The sequence below is a fragment of the Etheostoma spectabile genome, unplaced genomic scaffold, assembly GCF_008692095.1.
Source record: "Etheostoma spectabile isolate EspeVRDwgs_2016 unplaced genomic scaffold, UIUC_Espe_1.0 scaffold00001375, whole genome shotgun sequence".
In the NCBI taxonomy this organism is placed as follows: Eukaryota; Metazoa; Chordata; class Actinopteri; order Perciformes; family Percidae; genus Etheostoma; species Etheostoma spectabile.
This window is the reverse complement of record NW_022602743.1, coordinates 12,423-35,940: the sequence shown is the minus strand read 5'-3', so window position 1 is coordinate 35,940 and position 23,518 is coordinate 12,423. Positions and strand designations below refer to the sequence as shown.

General features: G+C 39.9%; 3 protein-coding genes and 2 pseudogenes across 3 annotated transcripts; 4 read left to right on the top strand and 1 right to left on the bottom strand.

Annotated features, from left to right (window-relative positions):
- Positions 1–7,847: 7,847 nt before the first annotated feature.
- Positions 7,848–8,531, top strand: LOC116674980 (histone H1-like; annotated as a pseudogene).
- A 1,377-nt stretch (positions 8,532–9,908) lies between these two features.
- On the top strand, positions 9,909–18,084 carry LOC116674986 (histone H3-like; annotated as a pseudogene).
- On the top strand, positions 11,763–20,090 carry LOC116674984 (histone H2B). Its single transcript, XM_032507131.1, has 3 exons — positions 11,763–11,767; positions 14,431–14,433; positions 19,630–20,090. The coding sequence occupies exon 3, from the start codon at positions 19,634–19,636 to the stop codon at positions 20,009–20,011; it is 378 nt and encodes a 125-aa protein (XP_032363022.1). The 5' UTR covers positions 11,763–11,767; positions 14,431–14,433; positions 19,630–19,633; the 3' UTR covers positions 20,012–20,090.
- Positions 12,419–23,414, bottom strand: LOC116674981 (histone H3). Its single transcript, XM_032507129.1, has 2 exons — positions 22,847–23,414; positions 12,419–12,430 (listed from the first exon to the last, which is right to left on the bottom strand). The coding sequence occupies exon 1, from the start codon at positions 23,258–23,260 to the stop codon at positions 22,850–22,852; it is 411 nt and encodes a 136-aa protein (XP_032363020.1). The 5' UTR covers positions 23,261–23,414; the 3' UTR covers positions 12,419–12,430; positions 22,847–22,849.
- LOC116674982 (histone H2A) lies at positions 21,618–22,100 on the top strand. Its single transcript, XM_032507130.1, has one exon. The coding sequence runs from the start codon at positions 21,633–21,635 to the stop codon at positions 22,014–22,016; it is 384 nt and encodes a 127-aa protein (XP_032363021.1). The 5' UTR covers positions 21,618–21,632; the 3' UTR covers positions 22,017–22,100.
- Positions 23,415–23,518: the final 104 nt, after the last annotated feature.

Genomic DNA, 23,518 nt, shown 5'->3' with positions numbered 1-23,518 from the left:
GTGGGGAGACTAAAAAAGTTATCTTTTTTTTTCTCTATAACTTGCTCCCACGCCAACAATTCTAACTTGTCATGGACAATTTATACATCAAAACGTAGTATTCTTGTCTAGTTTCAATCGAATGTGCTCATTTATGTATATGATGTATACTTTCCGCTCAGCAACCTTTCAAATGAGAAGTTCCACATTTTCCTCCATTCACTGTAATGGTAAACATCGTCCGCATTTCTGAGCAAAACGCAGAGCGAAGGACTTTTTACATCGCTGATACGCCACATTTTAAGTTTATCCACATAAATTTTTTATCAATACGTTCAACAAGGGCCTGGTGGTGCCCACGAGCACCTCAATTAATTGATATCTTGTATCCTTTTGGTGATATGATCATTTGTTTGAGAGCTTGATCAGTCTCTTAATAGCTGGTAACAGTTGGTGCCAGGTGCGTCGTTAACTGACTACATATCAAAGAGATGACATCACAGAGATGAAAGCTTCCTTATTGGTCCTTAGTAACCAGGCCACCATACTTTGTATGTCTGTCTGTGGACATCCATCTGTCTCCCTCTCTCTCAGACACACACACAGACAGACAACACACACGTCCTAACATCTTAAATAGGTTTTAAAGAGTTATATCTCTGAAGGGTTAAGACACTTATTATTTTTTATTAAGTTTATTTGCTGTTCGGATGTGCACCAGTAGTAGGCACACTGATAAATTTCTGCGGATTTTCTAGTTTATTTTAAGTGGGAATGCTGTTCAGCATTCCAACTATTGTTATTCGGTTCTTTATTTATCTTTTCTTTTTATTATTCCGTACGTTTTTTTGGCTCTCTGTATCTTCTGCATACTTTCAGCTATTAAACCGTTCAACTTTTCAAATCTTCAGCTCTTTCAGCAGATGTGGGACTTCTTCAGCTATTTTTCTGCTATTTATACTTTTTCAAATATTAATCTTTTAAACAATTTTTTTTTACATTAAAGTCAATGAGAGCAAGCTTCAAATCCTTCAAATCTTCTTCTGCTTAAAAGTGTATCTCCTCCTACAGTTTTCACCTACATCATGGTTCAAACTTTAAAACGTTCACAAAATATTCAGCTATCCGACTATGGCTTTTCAGATTGACATATTTTACAGTTTTGTGAAAAAGCTGTTTAAGTATGGTGTACATTTTATGATTTTTCTGGATTTATAATGGTGTGTATTGCCTGAGCTAGAGTGTGGAGTGATGTCATCAGAGTGAAAGGCTTCGAAAATATTATCTTACTCGTTCTCTAACTTGCTCCACCCGCCAACACTTCAAACTTTTCATGGACAGTTTGTACATCAAAACGTAGGTATCCTTGTCTAGTTTCAGCCAATGTGCTCATTTATGTGATAGGAATTATACTTTTGCTCAGCGAGCTTTCAAATGACCAGAGTTCACGATCTTGCTCCATTCACTGCAATGTTAAAGATGTCCCATTTCTGAGCAAAACGCAGAGCGAACCACTTTTTTAAATCGCTGATACGCCCACATTTATAACTTTATCCACATGAATTTTACATCATACATTCACAAGGCCTTCAGGTGCTCATGGGCAAGTTATTTTCTTTCTATCTCATATCCCTTTGGCGCAATGACCATTTGTTTGGGAGCTGGTTTCACTGTCTAAGGAGCAGTGGTTTCCATTAGCTGACAGGTAAGAAGGGTACAACAGCTGCGTGTCGTTAACTGATTGCAGATCAAAAGAGATGACATCACAGACATCAAAGGCTTCCTATCTGTGTTTACAAACATGGCCACTGATTAGATGTAGCCATGGCAACGCCTCCCCAGACACTCCAAAACTCTCTATGTCTGTCTGTCTCATTATATATGCAATGTATAGCTTTCTGAAACATCCTTTGGTGTCCACACACACAGACACACACACACACACAACACACGACACCGACACATACACACACACACACACAAACACACACCATACAGAACACACAACCACACACCCACACACAACACAACACCACACACATACACACACAGAGACACCACAGACACCAGACACACAGACCAGACACACAGACACACATAGAACACACACACACAAGCAGAGACACACACACACCCAGAGACAGACACACACACACAGACACACACACACAAGCAGAGACACACAGAGACACAGACACACAGACACACACAGAGACAGACACACACATACACAAGGACACACACAGACACAGAGACAGACACACACACACACAGACACACACACACAAGCAGAGACACAGACACACAGACACACATACACACACAGACCACACACACGCACACAGACACAAACACACACAGTGATACACCACACACACACAGACACACACACATACACAGAGACACACACACACAGGACACACACACACAGACACACACACACAGACACACACATACAGACAGACACACACACACACACACACACAGGGACACAGACACACATAGACACACACACACACAAGCAGAGACACACACACACACACAGAGACACACATACACACACACAGACACACAGATAATTATATATTAAATGTTTTTTGTTCTGGTCAGCAGGTCAGTGGTGGTGCAGTGGTTATGTGAAACGCCCTTCATGCGTGGGCCAGGGTTCAAGTCCTGCCCAGGCAGTTCATCTATTGATTTTATGAAGGATTTTAGCCCCTTATGATTATTTATTATTCCATACGTTTTTTGGTTGTCCGTATCTTCTGAAGACTTTTAGTCATCAAAACCATTCAGCTTTTAAATCTAGCTCTGGCTCCTTATGTGCCTTGATTTTATTCAACTTAATAAAAAACTTCCTACTTTTTCAACTTTTTTTTACTACTTTAACATCTGAATTAAGCTCTATCTCAAGTTAGCTTCAGCATTTCAATTCTTTTGAATTTTTCCACCTTTGTTTTTAGATTACTGTTGTTATTCAACTTAATTAAAAAACATTCCTACTTTTTTCAACTCTTCTCACTACTTCAACTTTTTACTGATTGACCGGGTTAGCTTTAGCAATTCAGCTATTCAGCATTCCCACGCTTTTTCTGCAGGAATGCATTTTCTAGTCTATTCTTATTATTCCGTACGTTTTTTGGCTTCCGTATCTTCTGCATACTTTCAGCTATTTAAACCATTCAACTTTTCAAATCTTCAGCTCTTTCAGCAGATGAGGGACTTCTTCAGCAATTTTTCTGCTATTTATACTTTTTCAAATATAATCTTTTTAAACAATTTTTTTTTAACATTAAAGTCAATGAGAGCAAGCTTCAAATCCTTTAAATCTTCTTCTGCTTAAAGTGTATCTCCTCCTACAGTGTTTTCACCTACATTCATGGTTCAAACTTTAAAACGTTCACAAAAATTTCAGCTATCCGACTATGGCTTTTCAGATTGACATATTTTACAGTTTTTGTGAAAAAGCTGTTTTAGTATGGTGTACATTTATGATTTTTCTGGATTTATAATGGGTGTGTATTGCGTTGCTAGAGTGAGGAGTGATGTCATCAGAGTGCAAGGCTTCGAAAATATATCTTCTCCGTCTCTATAACTTGCTCCCACGCCACCTTCAAACTTTTCATGGACAGTTTGTACATCAAACGTAGGTATTCTTGTCTAGTTTCAGCCAATGTGCTCATTTATGTGATAGAGAATTATACTTTTTGCTCAGCGAGCTTTCAAATGACGGAATTCGGATATTTCTCCATTCACTGTAATGTAAACATAGTCCCCATTTCTGAGCAAACGCAGAGCGAAACCACTTTTTGTAAATCGCGATACGCCCACATTTATAACTTTATCCACATGATTTTACATCAATACGTTCACAAAGGCCTTCAGGGCTCCATGGGCAAGTTATTTTCTTTCTATCTCATATCCCTTTGCCGCCAATGACCATTTGTTTTGGGAGCTGGTTTCACTGTCTAAGGAGCAGTGGTTTCCATTAGCTGACAGGTAAAGAAGGGTACAACAGCTGCGGTCTTAACTGATTGCAGATCAAAGAGATGACATCACCAGACATCAAAGGCTTCCTAGCTGTGTTTACAAACATGGCCACTGATTAGATGTCCATGGCAACGCCTCCCCAGACACTCCAAAACTTTCTATGTCTGTCTGTCGCATCATATATTGCAATGTATAGCTTGCTGAACAAATCCTTTGGTGTCCCCCACACAGACACAAACCAAACACACACAGACACACAGACACACACACAGACACACACGCACACCACACACACACAACACAGACAGACACACTCACTCACACACACACAGACACCACACACATAGCACAGCACACACCACACACACAGACATAAAATACACACATACACACAGAGACAGATGGATAGACACACACACACACACACACACACACACAAACACAGACAGACACACCACTCACACAACCAGACACCACACACAAACACACAAACACAGACAACACACACACACACACAACACAGACAGACCACACACACACACACACACAGATACACACACACACACATAAACATACACACATACACACAGAGACAGATGGATAGACACACACACACAAACACAGATAGAAACCACACACACACAACCACACACACAGAGACTACACACAAAGACACACAGGACACACCACACAGACACCCCAGACACAACACACATCTACAGACACCAACATACACAAGACACACACAGACACGAACAACACACCACACCCACACACAGGCACACAGAAGCAGAGACACACACTCACAGACACCACACCCAGACATGATATATTATATATCAACATGTATAGTTCATTAGGAAGATGTTACTGCGGTGGCGCAGTGGTATTCTCATACCTTTTGTGCCAGAGGACCCGGGTTCAAATCCCACAGTGGTTTAACATCATCTAGTGTTAAACTCTTCAAATTCAACTTTTCAAATCTTCAGCTCTTTCAGCAGATGATAGGACTTCTTCAGCTATTTTTCTGCAATTTATACTTTTCAAATATTAAGCTTTTAAACATTTTATTTTAACATTATCAATGGAGAGCAAGCTTCAAATCCTTCAAATCTTCTTCTGTTCCCAAATTTCAGCGACTTCATACTTTCACTTACAGACGTGGTTCAAACTTTAAAACGTCTGTGGTGGGTGTGTGTGTGACTCTCATTATATGTTACAATGTATAGCTTCCTGAACAATCCTTTGGTGGTGGTGCAGTGGTTATGAGACACACACACACACACACATTCACAACACACACACAGAAACACACTTACACTCTTTGTCTCATTATATAAACAATGGATAGCATTGTGAACAGGTTCTTTGGTGATAGCGTAGTGGTTAAACATATGCCTTTTGTGTGAGACCCGGGTTCAATTCCCACAGCGGGACCTCAACCAAAGTACTCCCCATGAAGACAGTCACTCCTAGTGATGGCCAGTGCATATGGACTGGGGTTTGATCCCCGCTGCAGTACATCAACCCTGACAAAGGCATTTAACCTATTATGATTCTTGTGGTGTTATTCAACTTAATTAAAGCCATTCCACTTTTTCAAATATCTCACTAACTTAACATCTTCTTACTGAATTATGCTATTTCTCAAGTAGCTTTAGCAATTCAATTTTTTTTAGAATTTTTCCATCTTTTTACATTATGTTGTTATTCAACTAATAAAAACATTCCTACTTTTCCACTTTTTTACTTCTTAAGTTTCCTACTTTTTCCACTCTTCTCAAACTCAACATCTTCTTACTGACTTAAGCTTTTTCTACAGATTAGCTTTAACTATTCATTTTACTTCATTCATTTAACTATTCAACTAGGTTAGCTTTAGCAATTCAGCTATTCAGCATTCCCACGCATTTCTGCAGGAAATCATTTTCTAGTATTTCTTATTCTCCATCTTCCGCCAAATTTCGTCCCGCTACTAGTCCCAAAGCGTTGCCAACACCGCAACACATTACACCGAAATGTGGGTAATGATCGGGAATGTTTGCTATGATTTTTTCTAAGAGATTTGCCGCGTGGTTTTACCGAAATCGCAAAAAACCGGCAAACTTTTCTCATTGACTTGAATGGGAAATGTTCGGAAATCGCTCAACATTGCTCAAAACGCCCCCCCTTTGGCACCATGCTGTGTCGCCATACTTTAACGTAGAAACATGATTAAAAGTTTAAACCGAAGACAAGACTTTGGTGTTTATTGCGCTGAATGGTATTCAGATATCAAGCACGGTTTCTCCCAAACCCATTTACGTATCGTCCCGTTTTCAGACCGGTTCAGATTTTCCAATGGTGTGTATGTGGCGGAATGTTCGAGCTAGAGTGGGGGACAGAGTGGGGAGACTAAAAAAGTTATCTTTTTTTTTTCTCTATAACTTGCTCCCACGCCAACAATTCTAACTTGTCATGGACATTTATACATCAAAACGTAGGTATTCTTGTCTAGTTTCATCGAATGTGCTCATTTATGTGATATGATGTATACTTTCCGCTCAGCAACCTTTCAAATGAAACAGTTCCACATTTTCCTCCATTCACTGTAATGGTAAACATCGTCCGCATTTTCTGAGCAAAACGCAGAGCGAAGGACTTTTTTACATCGCTGATACGCCACATTTTAAAGTTTATCCACATAAATTTTATATCAATACGTTCACAAGGGCTTGTGGGGCCCACGAGCCCCTCAATTAATTGATATCTTGTATCCTTTTGGTGATATGATCATTTGTTTGAGAGCTTGATCAGTCTCTTAATAGCTGGTAACAGTTGGTGCCAGGTGCAGTCGTAACTGACTACATATCAAAGAGATGACATCACAGAGATGAAAGGCTTCCTATTGGTCCTTAGTAACCAGGCAACCATACTTGTATGTCTGTCTGTGGACATCCATCTGTCTCCCTCTCTCTCAGACACACACACAGACAGACACCACACACCGTCCTAACATCTTAAATAGGTTAAAGAGTTATATCTCTGAAGGGTTAAGACCTTATTATTTTTTATTAAGTTTATTTGCTGTTCGGATGTGCACCAAGTAGTAGGCCACTGATAAAATTTCTGCGGAATTTTCTAGTAAGTCTTACAGTCTTTGTTATCGCATTGGCGGAAAGTGGCTTCATAGAGCTACATTATCATCTGAATTTTTAAGTGTCATATTACAACTAATTGCAATCCACCATTTCTTTATTAACCAACATATTGCAAATAATTGTTACATTGTGTACAGCAGGAGAGAAGAAGAGAAACCTTAACCTGTGTTTTGAGGCCCTCGTGTCAAATCCATCATGTGAGGATCAATGCAGCGGATAACCTGTCAACCTTCACACCCCGCACCCAGTGTGTTTACCACCACTGAAAACTCCCCATTTTAAACTAAATAAAACCCATTAATGCAGTGATTTCACTTTAATTCTATTTCTCACACGTCTCTGCTTACTTGAACTCACTGTCACACTTATTCACATTACTTTTAGATATTTTTAAAGACAAAATGTGAGGAAAACTCGCTACGAGCAGTCCAAAATGACTGTGTATCCGAAAGGTTGAATCTCCTGTAATCAAAACGAGTCCTCGTCACCAGACTGATCTCAGTGTGAAGGGGAGAAGGTTTTCTCTCCGCTACAACAACTATTGTGCTTTAAACATTTCTTTTATATGCATTTTATCCCCAAATTGTGAAGAGAAAAACACAAAGTTGTCGCCACATTTTCAGCAGGCAGCGGAGCGGCTGTGGGTTGACTCTCCACGGTTCTCATGGGCTTTATATAATCCCGCCTCGCGCCGAGCTGAACACAGCAGACTGAAACTCGACAGAGAAACACTCAGACATGGCAGAAGAAGCTCCAGCAGTTCCCGCGGCGAAGCCCCGGCCAAAGCCCCCAAGAAGAAGGCAGCTCCCCGGGCAAAGAGCGACGGACCCTCCCTCCCAAGCTCATCCTCGACGCCGTGGACCGAGGCCAAGGACCGTAAAGGCACCTCGCTTCCGGCCATCAAAAAGACGTTGGCCACCAAGGAATCGACCTGGAGAGGCCACCAAGCGCATCACCACCGCGGTGAAGAAGCTGGTGACCGACGGAAAGCTGTCCAAATAAAGGGATCGGCGCATCCGGGTCCTTCAAGCCCCAAAGTCTCAGACCACAGCTGCCAAGCCCGGCAAGAGCTCCCGTTAAAGTGAAGAAACCCCCGCCAAGTCCCCGCAGAAGAAAACAGCAGCTAAGAAAACACCAGTGAAGAAGACTGCAGCCAAAAAACCGCCGCTACGAAACCAGCAGCCAAGAAACCAGCAGCCAAAGTCTCCTGTGAAGAAAGCGGCAAAAGCCAGCAGTGAAGTCTACTCCCAAGAAGGCTGCCCCTAAAAAGTCGCGAAGAAAAGACCCCCGTGAAGAAGCTCCGGCAAAGAAAGTTGCAGCGAAGAAGTCCAAGAAGTGAAGTGGCTCTTTAATCTGCACTCAGTGCACCAAAAGGCTCTTTTAAGAGCCACCACAGACTCACGAGAGAGCTGTTGTCCTACATCATCATGTCTGTTTCTATTCAATCAAAACACGTTGATCTTACAAATATGCTAAAGAGTAATGGATTTGTAGTTAAATTTAATGCCAAATTTTCATGGAGCAAACATAATGAGAATACATTTCCCGCCCGAGTCCTTCAGTGCTTTATCTTCTGATCAGCACAAGATGGCGCTATAACACACAAGTGAGCAACACTACATCTTCTGAATTTAGCCGCAGATGCAAGTAAGATTTCTCCTTTCATTGTTTTTTTTTTATTCGAAACATGTTGCTCTACATGAAATATTCTGGTTTAAGAAAAATATATTTGCTGTTAAAACTTAAAAATGTGAATAGAACATTATTTATACGTATAATATATTGTATAAATGTTTAAATGAATGAATGGGTCCATATTCAAAAGAAGAAGCATGTTATGATCAACACTATTGTTTCATCGAGATTATGACACACCTTTTAGATTTTGAATATATTGCGGTCCCATTGAGATTAATCCTGTTTTTCAAGAAAGGCAACGGCATACATGTGAAACCACAGTTAATATTATTGTATTATTGTAAGGAGAAAACAATTAATAATCAACCCTCTGTTTAATCACCTTAACACCTGATTCCCTGATTTTGGACATTTATTTAATATGGAGGTAAAACATTTACAAAATAAGAAAAGATACCAAGTAACGGTGTAATCAGGTGTGTTTTAACATCCACTTAGACAACTTGTGTTCTGACATATTGTTTTAAACCGAGATGGGTTAAATAATCCGTCAGATTAGAAAGAAATTAACTATAATAATCCCAGAGTAGCCTTCACATGAAAATGTGTACTAAAATGATAAACTGTGAAGGATTACTCGACAATGTAATGTGGTATAAATTCTATAGATTTCTCAAATTACTACAAGTTACTTGATGCTTAATAAAATGTGCGAGAACGTTTTTTTTAATAAATCAGAATCAAGCGTTCAATTCAATCATAATAATGGCATAATTTAAGATTTATCTTATTCCTATTATTATTACACATTATTATTGTATATTGTATCCTAGTATTTAATTTATATTCTGTGCTGTGTGACTGATTTTGCTGCTGTAAGACCATAATGTCCCATTTTTTTGGGGGGATCAATAAAGTTATCAGTTATCAGTTATCAGTCAGAAACTCACATAAGTATAGGTCAATGGAAAAAACTAATTGTAAAAAAGAAAGAAAGAAAGAAGTAGCCTACATTAGCCCAAATACAAACGTTTTCTATCTGTCTTTTCTGTTCCAACCCGTTGTCTATTTATTTTAACATTGATGCAGCTGTTGTGGGAGTTTTACTTTGTCCAATAGTAACGTAGCTAAAGCCCGCGTGTCTCCCGGTCTGGACCAATCAGGGCCGCGCTGGCTCCGGCAGTTCCTTTATAAAGCCGCTGCTCAGCGCGAGCACTATTCTTTCTTGAGCTGTGAACACAGAGAAGACTGAGAAACTAAAATGGCAAGAACCAAGCAGACCGCTCGTAAGTCCACCGGAGGCAAAGCCCCCAGGAAGCAGCTGGCCACCAAGGCTGCCCGGAAGAGCGCCCCGGCCACCGGCGGCGTGAAGAAGCCTCACCGTTACAGGCCCGGTACCGTGGCTCTGAGAGAGATCCGTCGCTACCAGAAGTCCACGGAGCTGCTGATCCGCAAGCTGCCCTTCCAGCGTCTGGTGAGAGAGATCGCTCAGGACTTCAAGACCGACCTGCGCTTCCAGAGCTCCGCCGTCATGGCTCTGCAGGAGGCCAGCGAGGCCTACCTGGTCGGCCTGTTCGAGGACACCAACCTGTGCGCCATCCACGCCAAGAGGGTCACCATCATGCCCAAAGACATCCAGCTGGCCCGGCGCATCCGCGGAGAGAGGGCTTAAACTGTCTGCTGCTCCACACACCACAAAGGCTCTTTTAAGAGCCACCAAATCATCATCATCAAAGAGTATTTTTGTTCTTACATCATAGGTTACAGATTGGCTTTTGTATGAAAATTGACACTTATGCGCTTTAATTTATAGAAAGGATATACTTACATAACGTGATCTGAATGTGTTGTTAAACCTTTTATAGATGCAATGGCCCTACGTAATTACAATGATCGCGTATTCTAAGTGTCCACCTCACTCATTTAAAGGGCTCATTCCTCTACTGCCCACCGGTTACCATCATTAGTGTACAGTAAATTGCTCTTGTAAAGATTAATTCCTAAACTTTTTGATAGTTAATTTAAAACCATATTTGCTACTACGCAAAGTGACATTAAAAAAATTGATTTAAATATAGTGCTAAGTGCTCGTAGACTTGATGTGATACCTTTAACAAAAGTCTTTTTATAAAATATTCTCACCTTTCTAGATTTAAAGTCACAGAACTGCTGTGCTTGTTGGAAAAATACGAATGTATAATTCTTTTTGAAATCTTACTCAGAAAATATTCATACGGCTGTGTTTTGATTGGGAAGTCATATTTTTAATTGTGTAGGTTGATATTTACATAATCACAATGACATATTTAAAATGAAAACTGTTTAATGAACTAAAAGCTATTCGTAGCCTACCGCTTATGTCTTCTTAAGGGTTTTTCTTAACATTCAAATTCAATCCATAGTTACATAGTAGTGATCTGTGGGCTATGTATGCAATTGAATACAGCACAATGTAGAAAACAACTGCAACAGTTAACCTAATATTATGATTAAAGCCAATCATGATGAAATAATACACTTACAATGGAACACAGAGGGAGATAAAGCATCAGCAGAAAAGTCCTGCTGGAAGATCCTCTCCTCAAAACTCACATTTAAAGACACTATACAGGTGAAAATGGTTGATGTCAACAGAAAAATTCCCCCAATTGATTACTGACATTAAGATGTAGTCTTCCAAAACTAACTATGGATGAACCTTAACACAAGAAGACAAAATGTAACACACACTGTGTGTTTGGGATATTTTCTTTCCATGAGTCTTAAGATGTTTTTGCCTGTACAGTCTGGCCTTAAAAAGACCTCCAGATGACAGTTTACCTGCTGAAATTTAAAACGTTAAACTAAAGTGAAGCCATCGCTTTTCATCATTTGCTGCATCCTGCTATGTCCTATAAAGAAAAATTGAATTGAATTGACTCTCTGACTGTGAGACCCCGCAGCGGCATCAAAGCAGAATTAAAACCAGTCAGACGAAGTCTCCACGTAGACAGAGACTGCAGAAGTTCACTCCAAGCCAAGTGGGACACAACAAACATGAGGCATTACATTCATCATGTTATGTGTCCTTGTCGATCATATTACCTCGAAACAGAGCCGGGTACAGGGGAGATTTTTGCTAATAATAATAACGTCTTTCTCAGATGGAAAACTCCTCCGCTCACTGACAGGCTGCACATCAGCTGTTCTGACTTTTCTGCTTTTCGTCGCTGAGATCTCCTTCACTTCATCATCGTTCAAACTACAGACAGCTTTCACCCTCACTTCCTGTCTCCCTAACACAGAGGGAATAGCCTCATGTCCTCCTCTATCAATGTTGTTTTTAATTATCCAATTGCAATTACCTAAATAACATTATTGTTTCCACACAACGCTCTTTGGCAATCTCTACTTTTGGGGCGTCTTATTCAATTTTATAGCATTTCAAAAAAAAAAATATTGAAGTGGTTTTGAAATAGTATTGAGTAAAAGTTGACATTTTCCAGTCTGTGGTTATCATCAACATCCTGTACATTCCTTTAATTTCTTTGAAAAAAAATTCAACCGTTATCTGGGGTAATTTTCATAATTTCAACCAGTTAAAATTCTATATTTTTTTTCTGTAAAAGGATCAAATTAATTTGTTTCCACATGGCAACATTATGCGAATATTGAAGTGAAATGTGTACATTTAGCCTAATGTGCTCTAATTGAATTACTTTAACTTTAGGCTACTCTGACACTATGTTAGCAATTATTCATAATATTTTAAAAGGAAAACATATAAAATCCATTTATAGTATGTTATTCCAGCTATTTTGTAATTAATATATTATCTGAATTATTAATTACACACTAATGTAAATTAATAGTTCGTTAATAAAAAAATGAGTTATTCCAAAGTAAATCATGCTGGCTCACCCAAATGATCTGTTCGTCCACTCACATTTAAAGTCAATATACTCTTCTTGTTCTTGTTACTGGCCAACCGGCTTCAGACTGGTCTGAAATATCACAACAGCTTGCAGTCTTGTCTCTTTTTAGTTTTACACATTTCAGTGCCTTTTTATATGATTGACATGTAACTTATGGGTCTAATAGTTGATTATGGTTCTGTAATATTATACATTTTATGTAATGTTTTTGCCTGTTATGTTTAGTTTATTGGGCAATAAAGACAGATTTTTGTCAACAAAATGTTTTTCTGAACATCAAAGACATTCAAAACGGTGATAACTGAAACCGATATACAACACACCATGTGTGTGTATACACACATGTATTGCAAACAGACCTAAGTACTACATCGATAACATCTGCCTCTGCACCACCAAAGTGAACATAAAATAATTATAAAATATAAATATATATAAATGCACATGACACTGTTGTCCAAACCCACGCATTTGACAGACAGAGAGGGCATCTTGGAAGTTGATGTAACCAGTGGTGTTTAATTGGTGTCCCATTTCATAGGGGTATGTTTTCACCCCTGGCCCTTAACCCTAGGGGTAAGGGGTGAGCTGGAGAAATGGGATTCAGCCCAAATTTACTTTCCACCTCAGCTGCATACATGGACTCAGAATCACTTTATTCGCCAAATGCCTCACACACGTGGAAATCTGTAACACAGAAGTTCGACAAGCAGTATACGTGTGTGTATGGCTGCATAAAGCATGCTTAAAACAATTACACAGAATAACTTAATGTAGTTTTCCAAAATTCAGGATTGGTATCATTCAAACAGTTTAACTGTAACCAATGGTGGCCCAGTGTGTTGTGTGTAACTGTTTGTAAATGTTATGTTTTCTGAGTAGGTATAAAAAAAGGAATACAAATATTTGATCATAAATGTAACTCTAGTCTCCTTGGAGAAGTGAGTAGCAGTAGTATATACTATAGTATATAGTATGTATACAGTATATATAGTACAGTACTAATATAATAAATGACTAAGGATAAATTATCTTTTATTATAATAGGTTTTGGGCTGATGGTGATTATACTGTAAATTGACAAAAATAAAAGTGAATAAACTCATTGTTGTCCGTGTGATCAGAAGAACTAGCCACTGTTTATAGTCCTATTATTCCTCGGCAGAGGAGCTGTTAACAGCGAGCAGCTGTGATAGGAAGTCTGGCTAAACTCGGCCGTGTTCAGTGTGTTTGCTGCCACCAGATAACTTCAGTTTATTACCAACTCATCAGCAGCAGATGGTTGTTTTAATCTCGAGGCAGGAAGACACGAAGGTCAAAACAAATACATGAATACATAATCATCAAAAGAAAAGAAAAACTGTTACGTTTTGAAACACAATGTGGGCGGGGCTGCTGTGTTTGGCCCCGCCCACCGACGTTTGTGCCATCTGTCTTCCCTTACGTCCGCAGATAAGATGTAAAACCAGCCGGTCGACGACGGTGAAGCCATTCGTTCATTCGACTACTGCAACGATGAGTGGCCGCGGGAAAGGAGGAAAACGTTTAGATGACAAACCGACACCATAGGTTCAGCTCTCTCTAAAACACCATGTCCTGTCTCAAAATAGCCACCTGGAATGCACGCGGCATCCAGTCGAGTAAATTCAGAGAAACTAAGTTGAAATATCTTTTAGACACAGATTTTGATATCTTGTGTACTCAGGAGCTCAGACTGAACACCTACAATGATGTAGCGGATGTGTGTAAAAAGGTGGAGTAAAGGGCAGAGCGTGGTCTCTGTTGGAGAGAGCAGAGCTGATGGTGTCGGGATATTCTTTAAATCCAGTGAAGTTGTTCTAATACGTAGAAGAGATATAATACCAGGCAGACTACTCATGATTGATTTTTATTATAGAGGTGAAAAACATCGCGTTATCAACGTGTATACTGCACCTGACAGAGTTAGAAAAACTCAATTATTTAAAGAATTAGAGAGCTTTTAACTGTTGGATATAAACTTATCTTATGTGGTGATTTTAATACAGTCACTAATAAAGATGACATAGTTAGCCCTAACACTTATAAACTGCTATCTGAAGGGAAACTTTAAAAGAAATTTGTGAAGAAGCTGAATTAATAGATGTGTGTCGCTGTATTCACCCTGTCGGGGTCCAGTTTACTCGGTTCGACCAGAAGACAAAGACCCGAATAGATAGAATATATGTCTCCAAACACTTTAAAGTCCTTCAGTATGGGACAGTTCTAAATGAATTCTCTGATCATCTCCTAGTCCACAGCGTTTTATCCTCTGGCTCCTCAGAAACCAGAGGCTTCTGGAAGCTAAACTCCCAGTGCCTGAAGAACCCAGACTTATTAGTAGAATTAAAACTAGAAATCAGTAAAATATTACAATTAAAGTGCTTAACTAAATCTAATATAGAATTATGGGAATTATTAAATTAAGATTAAAAGATTTTTTCAGATTTAAGTGTCGAGAAATAAATAAGATTAAAATATAGAATATAATGCCTTGATGGAGAGATATATTAATTAAAACAGATTAAGAAAAGATCAAACTCTGAAGATTTAATCATGTCGGAAATAAAAGCACAAATAGATAACTTTAATTATGAAATATTATATAATATTTATAACAACTAATAGCGATAATAGAGGTAATTTGATACATGTACTTAAAGCTGGACGACAGCAAATCCAAAGTAAATTTATTAATCCATAAAGAAACAAGACGGTGTAGTGGTGTTTGAAGAAAATGAAAAAAGAAACGCTATCAGAGAATTATGTATTGATGCATATAAACACATAGAGATAGACAGCGGCTGTGTAAAGATTTTATTAGATAAGGTTCCCTCATTCAGCTCTCTGGACTTCTCAGAACTAGTGGGAGATATTAGAAAGAAGAAGTCGTGCAGGCCATCAAACAACTTAATGTGGGCAAAAGCCCCGGGCCCGACGGCCTGTCGGCAGAGTTTTATCAGTTAAACATGGATGAAGTAACTAACGTCCTGACAGAGATGTTTAATGAAGGGCTGAACAGAGGCTGCATGGGGGAGTCATTTTATCAGGGTGTTATGTGTTGCTGTATAAAAAAGATGATGAAATGATATTAACAATTACAGACATTTGACTATAATGAATACTGATTACAAAATATTAGCTAAAGTTATTATGAATGAATGAATAATATATTAGATGATATGATTGAGAGAGAGCAGACGTGTGCCATTAAAGGCCGGTGATGGGGACAACCTCTGCACACTGAGAGAAATGATCAACACAACCCGGGAAGAAAGACTTCTATATAATTGGGCTGGACCAAAAGAAAGCCTTTGATTATGTTTCCAGAGAGTATTTATGGGAGGTAATGGAACATTATGGGTTCCCAGAATCCTTTGTTCATATGGTCAAGTGTCTGTATATTAAATCCAGTATTTGTGTTAATGTAAATTGTGTTTTAACTAAGCCTTTTAACGTGGAGGGGGGTGAAACAGGGCTGCCCCCTGAGTGCAGCGTTATATATCCTGGCCATCAGCCCCCTGATCAAGACCATCAACTCTGACTGCCTCATAGCGGGACTCATGTCGGGCTCACGCACAATGTCACCGCAATGGCGTATGCGGATGACGTAACTGTGGTAATAAATAATCAAATGGAGATGGATGTTTTAACTAATCATTTGAGTTTATATGAGTTGGCTACGGGTGCTAAGCTTAATCATAAAAAAACAGAAGGAGTTTGGATTGGATCGAAACAAGCAAAACGTGATATTAACATTAAAGTAAAAGATGAGATTAAAATTCTGGGCTTAACCATTTGTAACCATGACTGTAGCGAAAGAAACTGGGAGCTTAAGCTCAGTGAGGTTAAAGAAGAAGTAAAGAAATGGGAGAATAAGAATACAAATTATAAATCAAGAGTTAATATCGTTAAAACGTTCATCCTTTCCAAACTTCTTTTTATCGCAAACATTTTCCCTCCATCTCATAAAATGATAATACAATTAAACAAACAGTGTGTGAATCTGGTATGGGGCACGACGAGAGAGGTCACAAAAAGAGAAATTTTATATAAAAGTAGAGAATATGGTGGGCTTGGGGCCGTGGATATGGGGATAAAGTTATACATTTCTTTTGTTAAAAACGTGTCAGCAGCATTGTCCAGGAATGCTCTCTGGGTGGGTGACTCCTCCAGGTGGAGGAAGAGGAGAGGCCGAGCCAGGCAGGGACCACAATATATAATCAATTATGGTGATTTTATAGATGAGTATCAAAAACTTAAAATTGATTGGAGCGGCCTACCAAGTAAAATGATTTTTAAAAAGATCAATGATTTTAAATATGGTGGGTTTATTGATTATAAACATCTAACCCAAAATGAAGGAACCCTGCTCCTAAAATTTTTAAAGAACAAAAACCTGTCTGAGAGTATCCGGGATATGAGGTGGCTGCTGGCCGTTAACAGACTTCCTGTGAGAGCTGTTGTGTCTTGGAGTTGCTATGTGACAACTAAAACCTGTCCCATGACCACATGCAACGATGATGAGACACAACAGCATCTCCTTATGGACTGCTTCAGAGCGCAGGAGGTCTGGGATAAAATGAGAGTGTGTGGTGTGAAATTTAATGTGACTTATAAGAGTGTAATGTATTGTATAATGGACCAGTGTGTGTTAGAAAAAGAAAAAGAACTTTTGCAAATTATAATATGTATTGTGTTTTAAACTGTGGAAGACTAGGTGCTGTATGATAATACAACAAACTGTCATAACCAGTGATGACGTTTTTAAACAAGTCATCACCGAGTTAAGAAGAAGAAAAAAAATTGGATAAAAATCAGCTCCTTCCTTGGGATATTATTAATTTGTAATGTTTAGCACTCTGCACTTTATGGTCTGTTCTTGCACTATTAGCACATGCACTTTAACGCATGCACTTTAACCGCTCTCTGCACTTTATAATGTAAACTGTTATGTTTTTGTAATTTTGTAGTTTGTATATATCTCTTGTGCTCTCTAATGTATGTCATAACATGTACTTGTACAAGTTCAATAAAGCCTTTTGTAAAAAAAAAAAAAGGAAAGGAGGAAAGGACTCGGTAAAGGAGGCGCCAAGCGTCACCGTAAAGTTCTCCGTGATAACATCCAGGAATCACCAAACCCGCCATCCGCCGTCTGGCTCGCCGCGGCGGAGTGAAGCGGATCTCCGGTCTGATCTACGAGGAAACCCGCGGTGTGCTGAAGGTCTTCCTGGAGAACGTGATCCGGGACGCCGTCACCTACACCGAGCACGCCAAGAGGAAGACTGTGACCGCCATGGATGTGGTCTACGCTCTGAAGAGGCAGGGCCGCACCCTGTACGGCTTCGGAGGATAAACTACAAAACAACCTAAAAACTACAGAAACCAACGGCTCTTTTAAGAGCCACACACTTCCTCTAAAGGACATCCTCTTTACTTTAATGAATTCAAACACTGGTGTGTTGTATGTTAATGCTGTAACACAAGTGTAGCAAGACTTTACAGTGCAGCAACTTTTTGTCTCAAAAACCCTCAATTGGAATACACTTACTTATGATTTAAATTATTTGACTCTACAAATAAGATCTGTCGGACTAGAAAATTTGATTTTCCAAATACCTTTTATCCTAAATTATGTCTACTACAATGTGTCCTATAATAACTTGTAGGCTGTATTTAATACCACAAAATTTAACTTTCATTAAACTATTACCTAAACTACTGTTGTATACCAAAATGCTTATTGTAAATCGTAGATTGCAGCTCTGCTTATGTTAAGGACTCATTATTCCGTTTTTCAAATTAACAATTAAATTTATATCTGAACGGTTTCGAAGGCTAAACCTGATCCTGAAAACTACAAACACACAAAGGCTCTTTTAAGAGCCACCCGCTTCCTCTAAAGAACATCTTTCTCTGGGCCTAAATCACACTATCATACATTAATATGTATCACCTTCATTAAAGTTAAATTAAATTATTAAATTATGTCACACCTTATCAGTTAAACATGGATCAAAAGAAGTGAGATTGCAGTTCATAGAGTCTTCAAATGCATAATGTACAACAGCTAGGCATTATGTAAACACATGGTTGATGTTCCTAGCGAATACGGGGATTGATCCCAGATTTGGTGCCAAACGTGGCACATTTGTACATTGAGAGTTAGATGAACACCTCAGAAAACCCCACGCTGTGATCTGCGATCAAAAACTTCAAAGATCTTTATTTGTCAAAAGTGCTGAATGCATAAACTTCTTGATATGTATTTATGTTTTAGCCATTGTTTTGCTAAACCTGAGGGATTATTCTTTTTCCAGTTCATTATATTTATTTAATCAAACTGTTTATAAAATGGTAATAAAATGTGGAATTTTCTCAAATTATTTATTAACGCTTTCAAAAGTCTTTATTAAAGCATTACAGTAAAAGACAAGTTTACAAATACAAAAACAATACAATTAGTCAAATAATTACATCTGGCATGACCGGGTAGTTTATAAAGATTAAAAACGATAATAATAAATTAAATGGTGGTACTGCATTTTATTTAAAAATGAGTTACTGTTGCACTAGCCTGGACATGTTGCCATGCCAACATTGCAATAAAGGTTGCCTAAATGCTATTTACATAAATTTGCTCTGAGCTTATTGATTGGGCGTTTTTTATTGATTTGGATTTTTATGAATTTAATCACAAAAGACATCCGTGCAGCGATTGGAAAGGGCGAATTTGTTTCATAAAATGTTACAATGTAATTTAAAATCTGCTACATTGAGTTTTTTTATTTATTTTTCTGCTCAGAGGAATGACCACATATTCTGCGCATGCGCCGTCCCGCTATGACCAATCCTGTGCGAGCAACAGCACAGTCTCATTTGCATCAGGTGCAATAAAACAGGCGTCCGGACCGGATTAAGTTATCTGTTTTAGGAACTCTGAACCTGAGCAAGATGCCTGCAGAAGCCACCGTGAAAGCGCCCAAGAAGGGCTCCAAGAAAGCCGTGACCAAGACCGCCGCTAAGGGCGGCAAGAAGAGGAGAAAGAGCAGGAAGGAGAGCTACGCCATCTACGTGTACAAGGTGTTGAAGCAGGTCCACCCCGACACCGGCATCTCCTCCAAGGCCATGGGCATCATGAACTCGTTCGTGAGCGACATCTTTGAGCGCATCGCCGGCGAGGCCTCCCGTCTGGCTCACTACAACAAGCGCTCCACCATCACCTCCAGGGAGATCCAGACCGCCGTGAGGCTGCTGCTGCCCGGGGAGCTGGCCAAGCACGCCGTGTCTGAGGGCACCAAGGCCGTCACCAAGTACACCAGCTCCAAGTAGACCATCTCGCTGCTGTAATCTACCAAACCAACGGCTCTTTTAAGAGCCACCCACTTCTCCTTAAAGAGAAATGTTTCATGTGTCTGGATAAAAAATATCGTTTAATTATGAATTTTCCATTCTTTGTTTTTGCTGTGCATTTGAATTGAATGGAAGGTTTATATATTGTTAAACAGTTAGTAAATAATGCCCCAATAAATAAACACATTGTTACAAACATATAGCTCCCAAGGAGTATATTTTTAATCTTACTTAAACTTGGTATTAAAGGACTGAACAACTAGTTAAAGTTAAGGCAACTGAGAACTGTGTTCAGCGTATGGCATTAAGTGTTTTAGCATTGAGAAAAACTAATGTAACGTGTAGAAACTGTAGGAGGGGGGGGGGTGAAGAGTGTCTATGAGCAGGGGAGTTTTCCAAAAAATTAAACTGATTTGAAATGTGATTATTAGGTTATTGATGTGTCAAAAACTATTGAGTAATTTCTTCTTCTGTTAATTACTTTATATTAGCCTAAACTAATTTAGTTTATCTAAATTTTATTATATTTTCCCAGTTGGGAAGCTGAAGTTGCTCTGCTCTGTTTAAAGCCACCAGACTCCTTTTGACAAAAAGACATTTAACCTTGCAGAACGAGGGAGTTGCTGCTGTACCGCTGCCTCCGTCAGTTAGTTAGTCTGAGCGATAGTGTAACGCTGGTGTTTTAAACGGTCCCAATGACGCTAACTAACTAAGCGATGAGTTACTCCGGTGTTCAGCGAGGGACAATTACTGTTTTTTGTTCAATCCCAGCCTCATCCTGCCACATGTCAACGTGTCCCTGAGTAAAACACTGACAAACGCTTCGATGACAGAAACTAGGGTTTGAACTCAGATGTGCTTTGTACATACAGTGCAATTTATAACATCATAGTAATCTAAATTCACCCTGGCATTCAAAACGTGATTGTTTAAGTTCCCAAACTTTTCCATGGATGTATTAAGAGATGTTTCTCACGTCAAGGACCCCTAGACTGACAACTATGGAAAAAATTATAGGGAAAATTAAATATTCCCCTTTTGGCTGCGGATCCACTGGAAGCACTTGGTAGCCCCTGGGGGTCTCAGGAGACTAGTCAAAATACAGAGAGAGTTACATAATTATGAAATACATAATTATTATCTACAATACATTATGTTCTGTTAGTTGCAAGTTTAAACATTATGTTTTCCGTCAGTTATGATATTGAGAGTTGTTTCTTTGGACTTTAACACGTTGTATTCCCTGATGGTGGAATACAGGAGGCCAGACTAGTGCAAATAGAAATGTAATGTTTATATTTAAGGTGTGTTTGTGTTTACATAATTGCGACGTACGTAAAAACAATCTACGAAGGCAAATGATGATGATTGGGTAATTAATGGACATCCGGTTTAATCTGCAACGCTTTATTTTGAAATTCCGTGCAGTGAAAACGTAGTCTTGTTGTGAATACAGCAACTTGACCAATCTCTTCTCTGATTGGACGATCAGGCTTACGCTCACTCGGACCAATCACAAAGCAGCTAGGTATATATAATGCCGGTTCAGGCAGCGTAAATTTACCATTTCTTATACTCACGTATACAAGAAGCACGAAAAATGTCTGGACGAGGCAAGACAGGAGGAAAGGCTAGAGCCAAGGCGAAGACCCGCTCTTCCCGTGCCGGGCTCCAGTTCCCGGTCGGCCGTGTCCACAGGCTGCTCCGTAAGGGGAACTACGCTCAGCGCGTGGGAGCCGGCGCCCCCGTCTACCTGGCGGCTGTGCTGGAGTACCTGACCGCTGAGATCCTGGAGCTGGCTGGAAACGCTGCCCGCGACAACAAGAAGACCCGGATCATCCCCCGCCACCTGCAGCTGGCGGTCCGCAACGACGAGGAGCTCAACAAGCTGCTCGGCGGAGTGACCATCGCTCAGGGCGGCGTGCTGCCCAACATCCAGGCCGTCCTGCTGCCCAAGAAGACCGAGAAGCCCGCCAAGAAATAGACACCCGGAAGCGGCTTCAACCAAACCAACAACGGCTCTTTTAAGAGCCACCCACATCCAACTAAAGACCAATCCTGTTAATTATAAAGTCAATCGTGAAAGTATACTGTATCACTCCTCCAGTCAGCAAATGTCATACACAAAAATTCCGTTATTTAACGTTTCGTCTAAGCCTATTGTGATTAAGTCATTTTGAAACTGTTTATATTAATCCAGCAGTACGCATTGAATACGCGACACATTTCTTAATATTGTCATGCATGGCATCCAGCAGCTGTTATCAACGTATAAAACTACAAATGCCCGTGTGTTACCGGTAAGTTGCCATTATAGTCCGAGGCTCTCGGTATTATCCATGGCGGGCGCATATTTAGTTTATTTAATACATGTCTTTAGTTGTCTTCTTGAAGCCTATGCGGTTAAGCAATACACATCGGTTGTTGTGTTGTGTCTGCACAGGTAGCCTACCATACAGCTTTGTTATAGACAGATTTGGAGAAAATGAGTACATATGGTTTTCAACATATTCAGATAACGTTGTGTTTCTTTTCTTTAAATTATATTAAGCGTATGTTTTTTTATATGAAACAGGTTTAGAATAATACTTAACGTTAGATAGTAACGTTACAGAAAAATGTTGCTCATAGGAGGTGTCAGATCACGTTATACAAATATTTATTTTTTGTAAATTTAATTGAGCGTTTAAGTGTCAAAATTCATATAAAGTAGCCGAGGCTACAGATTATGCCCTTTAAAACAGAATAAGAAAACTCTTTAAGGATTATTTGGTGGCTCTTAAAAGAGCCTTTGTGGTGTGTGGAGTAGCAGACAGTTTAAGCCCTCTCTCCGCGGATGCGCCGGGCCAGCTGGATGTCTTTGGGCATGATGGTGACCCTCTTGGCGTGGATGGCGCACAGGTTGGTGTCCTCGAACAGGCCGACCAGGTAGGCCTCGCTGGCCTCCTGCAGAGCCATGACGGCGGAGCTCTGGAAGCGCAGGTCGGTCTTGAAGTCCTGAGCGATCTCTCTCACCAGGCGCTGGAAGGGCAGCTTGCGGATCAGCAGCTCCGTGGACTTCTGGTAGCGACGGATCTCTCTCAGAGCCACGGTACCGGGCCTGTAACGGTGAGGCTTCTTCACGCCGCCGGTGGCCGGGGCGCTCTTCCGGGCAGCCTTGGTGGCCAGCTGCTTCCTGGGGGCTTTGCCTCCGGTGGACTTACGAGCGGTCTGCTTGGTTCTTGCCATTTTAGTTTCTCAGTCTTCTCTGTGTTCACAGCTCAAGAAAGAATAGTGCTCGGGCTGAGCAGCGGCTTTATAAAGGAACTGCCGGAGCCAGCGCGGCGCTGATTGGTCCAGACCGGGAGACACGCGGGCTTTAGCTAAGTAACTATTGGACAAAGTAAAATTCAAACAGCAGCTGTATCAATGTTAAAATATGTAGGCTACGGGTTGGAACAGACAGACAGATGTGATGTTTGTACATTTTTACTTCTTTTTTTTACA

Coding starts and splice junctions, on each gene's coding strand:
- LOC116674984 (XM_032507131.1), top strand. CDS start 19,634: ATGCCTGCAGAAGCCACCGTGAAAGCGCCCAAGAAGGGCTCCAAGAAA.
- LOC116674982 (XM_032507130.1), top strand. CDS start 21,633: ATGTCTGGACGAGGCAAGACAGGAGGAAAGGCTAGAGCCAAGGCGAAG.
- LOC116674981 (XM_032507129.1), bottom strand. CDS start 23,260: ATGGCAAGAACCAAGCAGACCGCTCGTAAGTCCACCGGAGGCAAAGCC.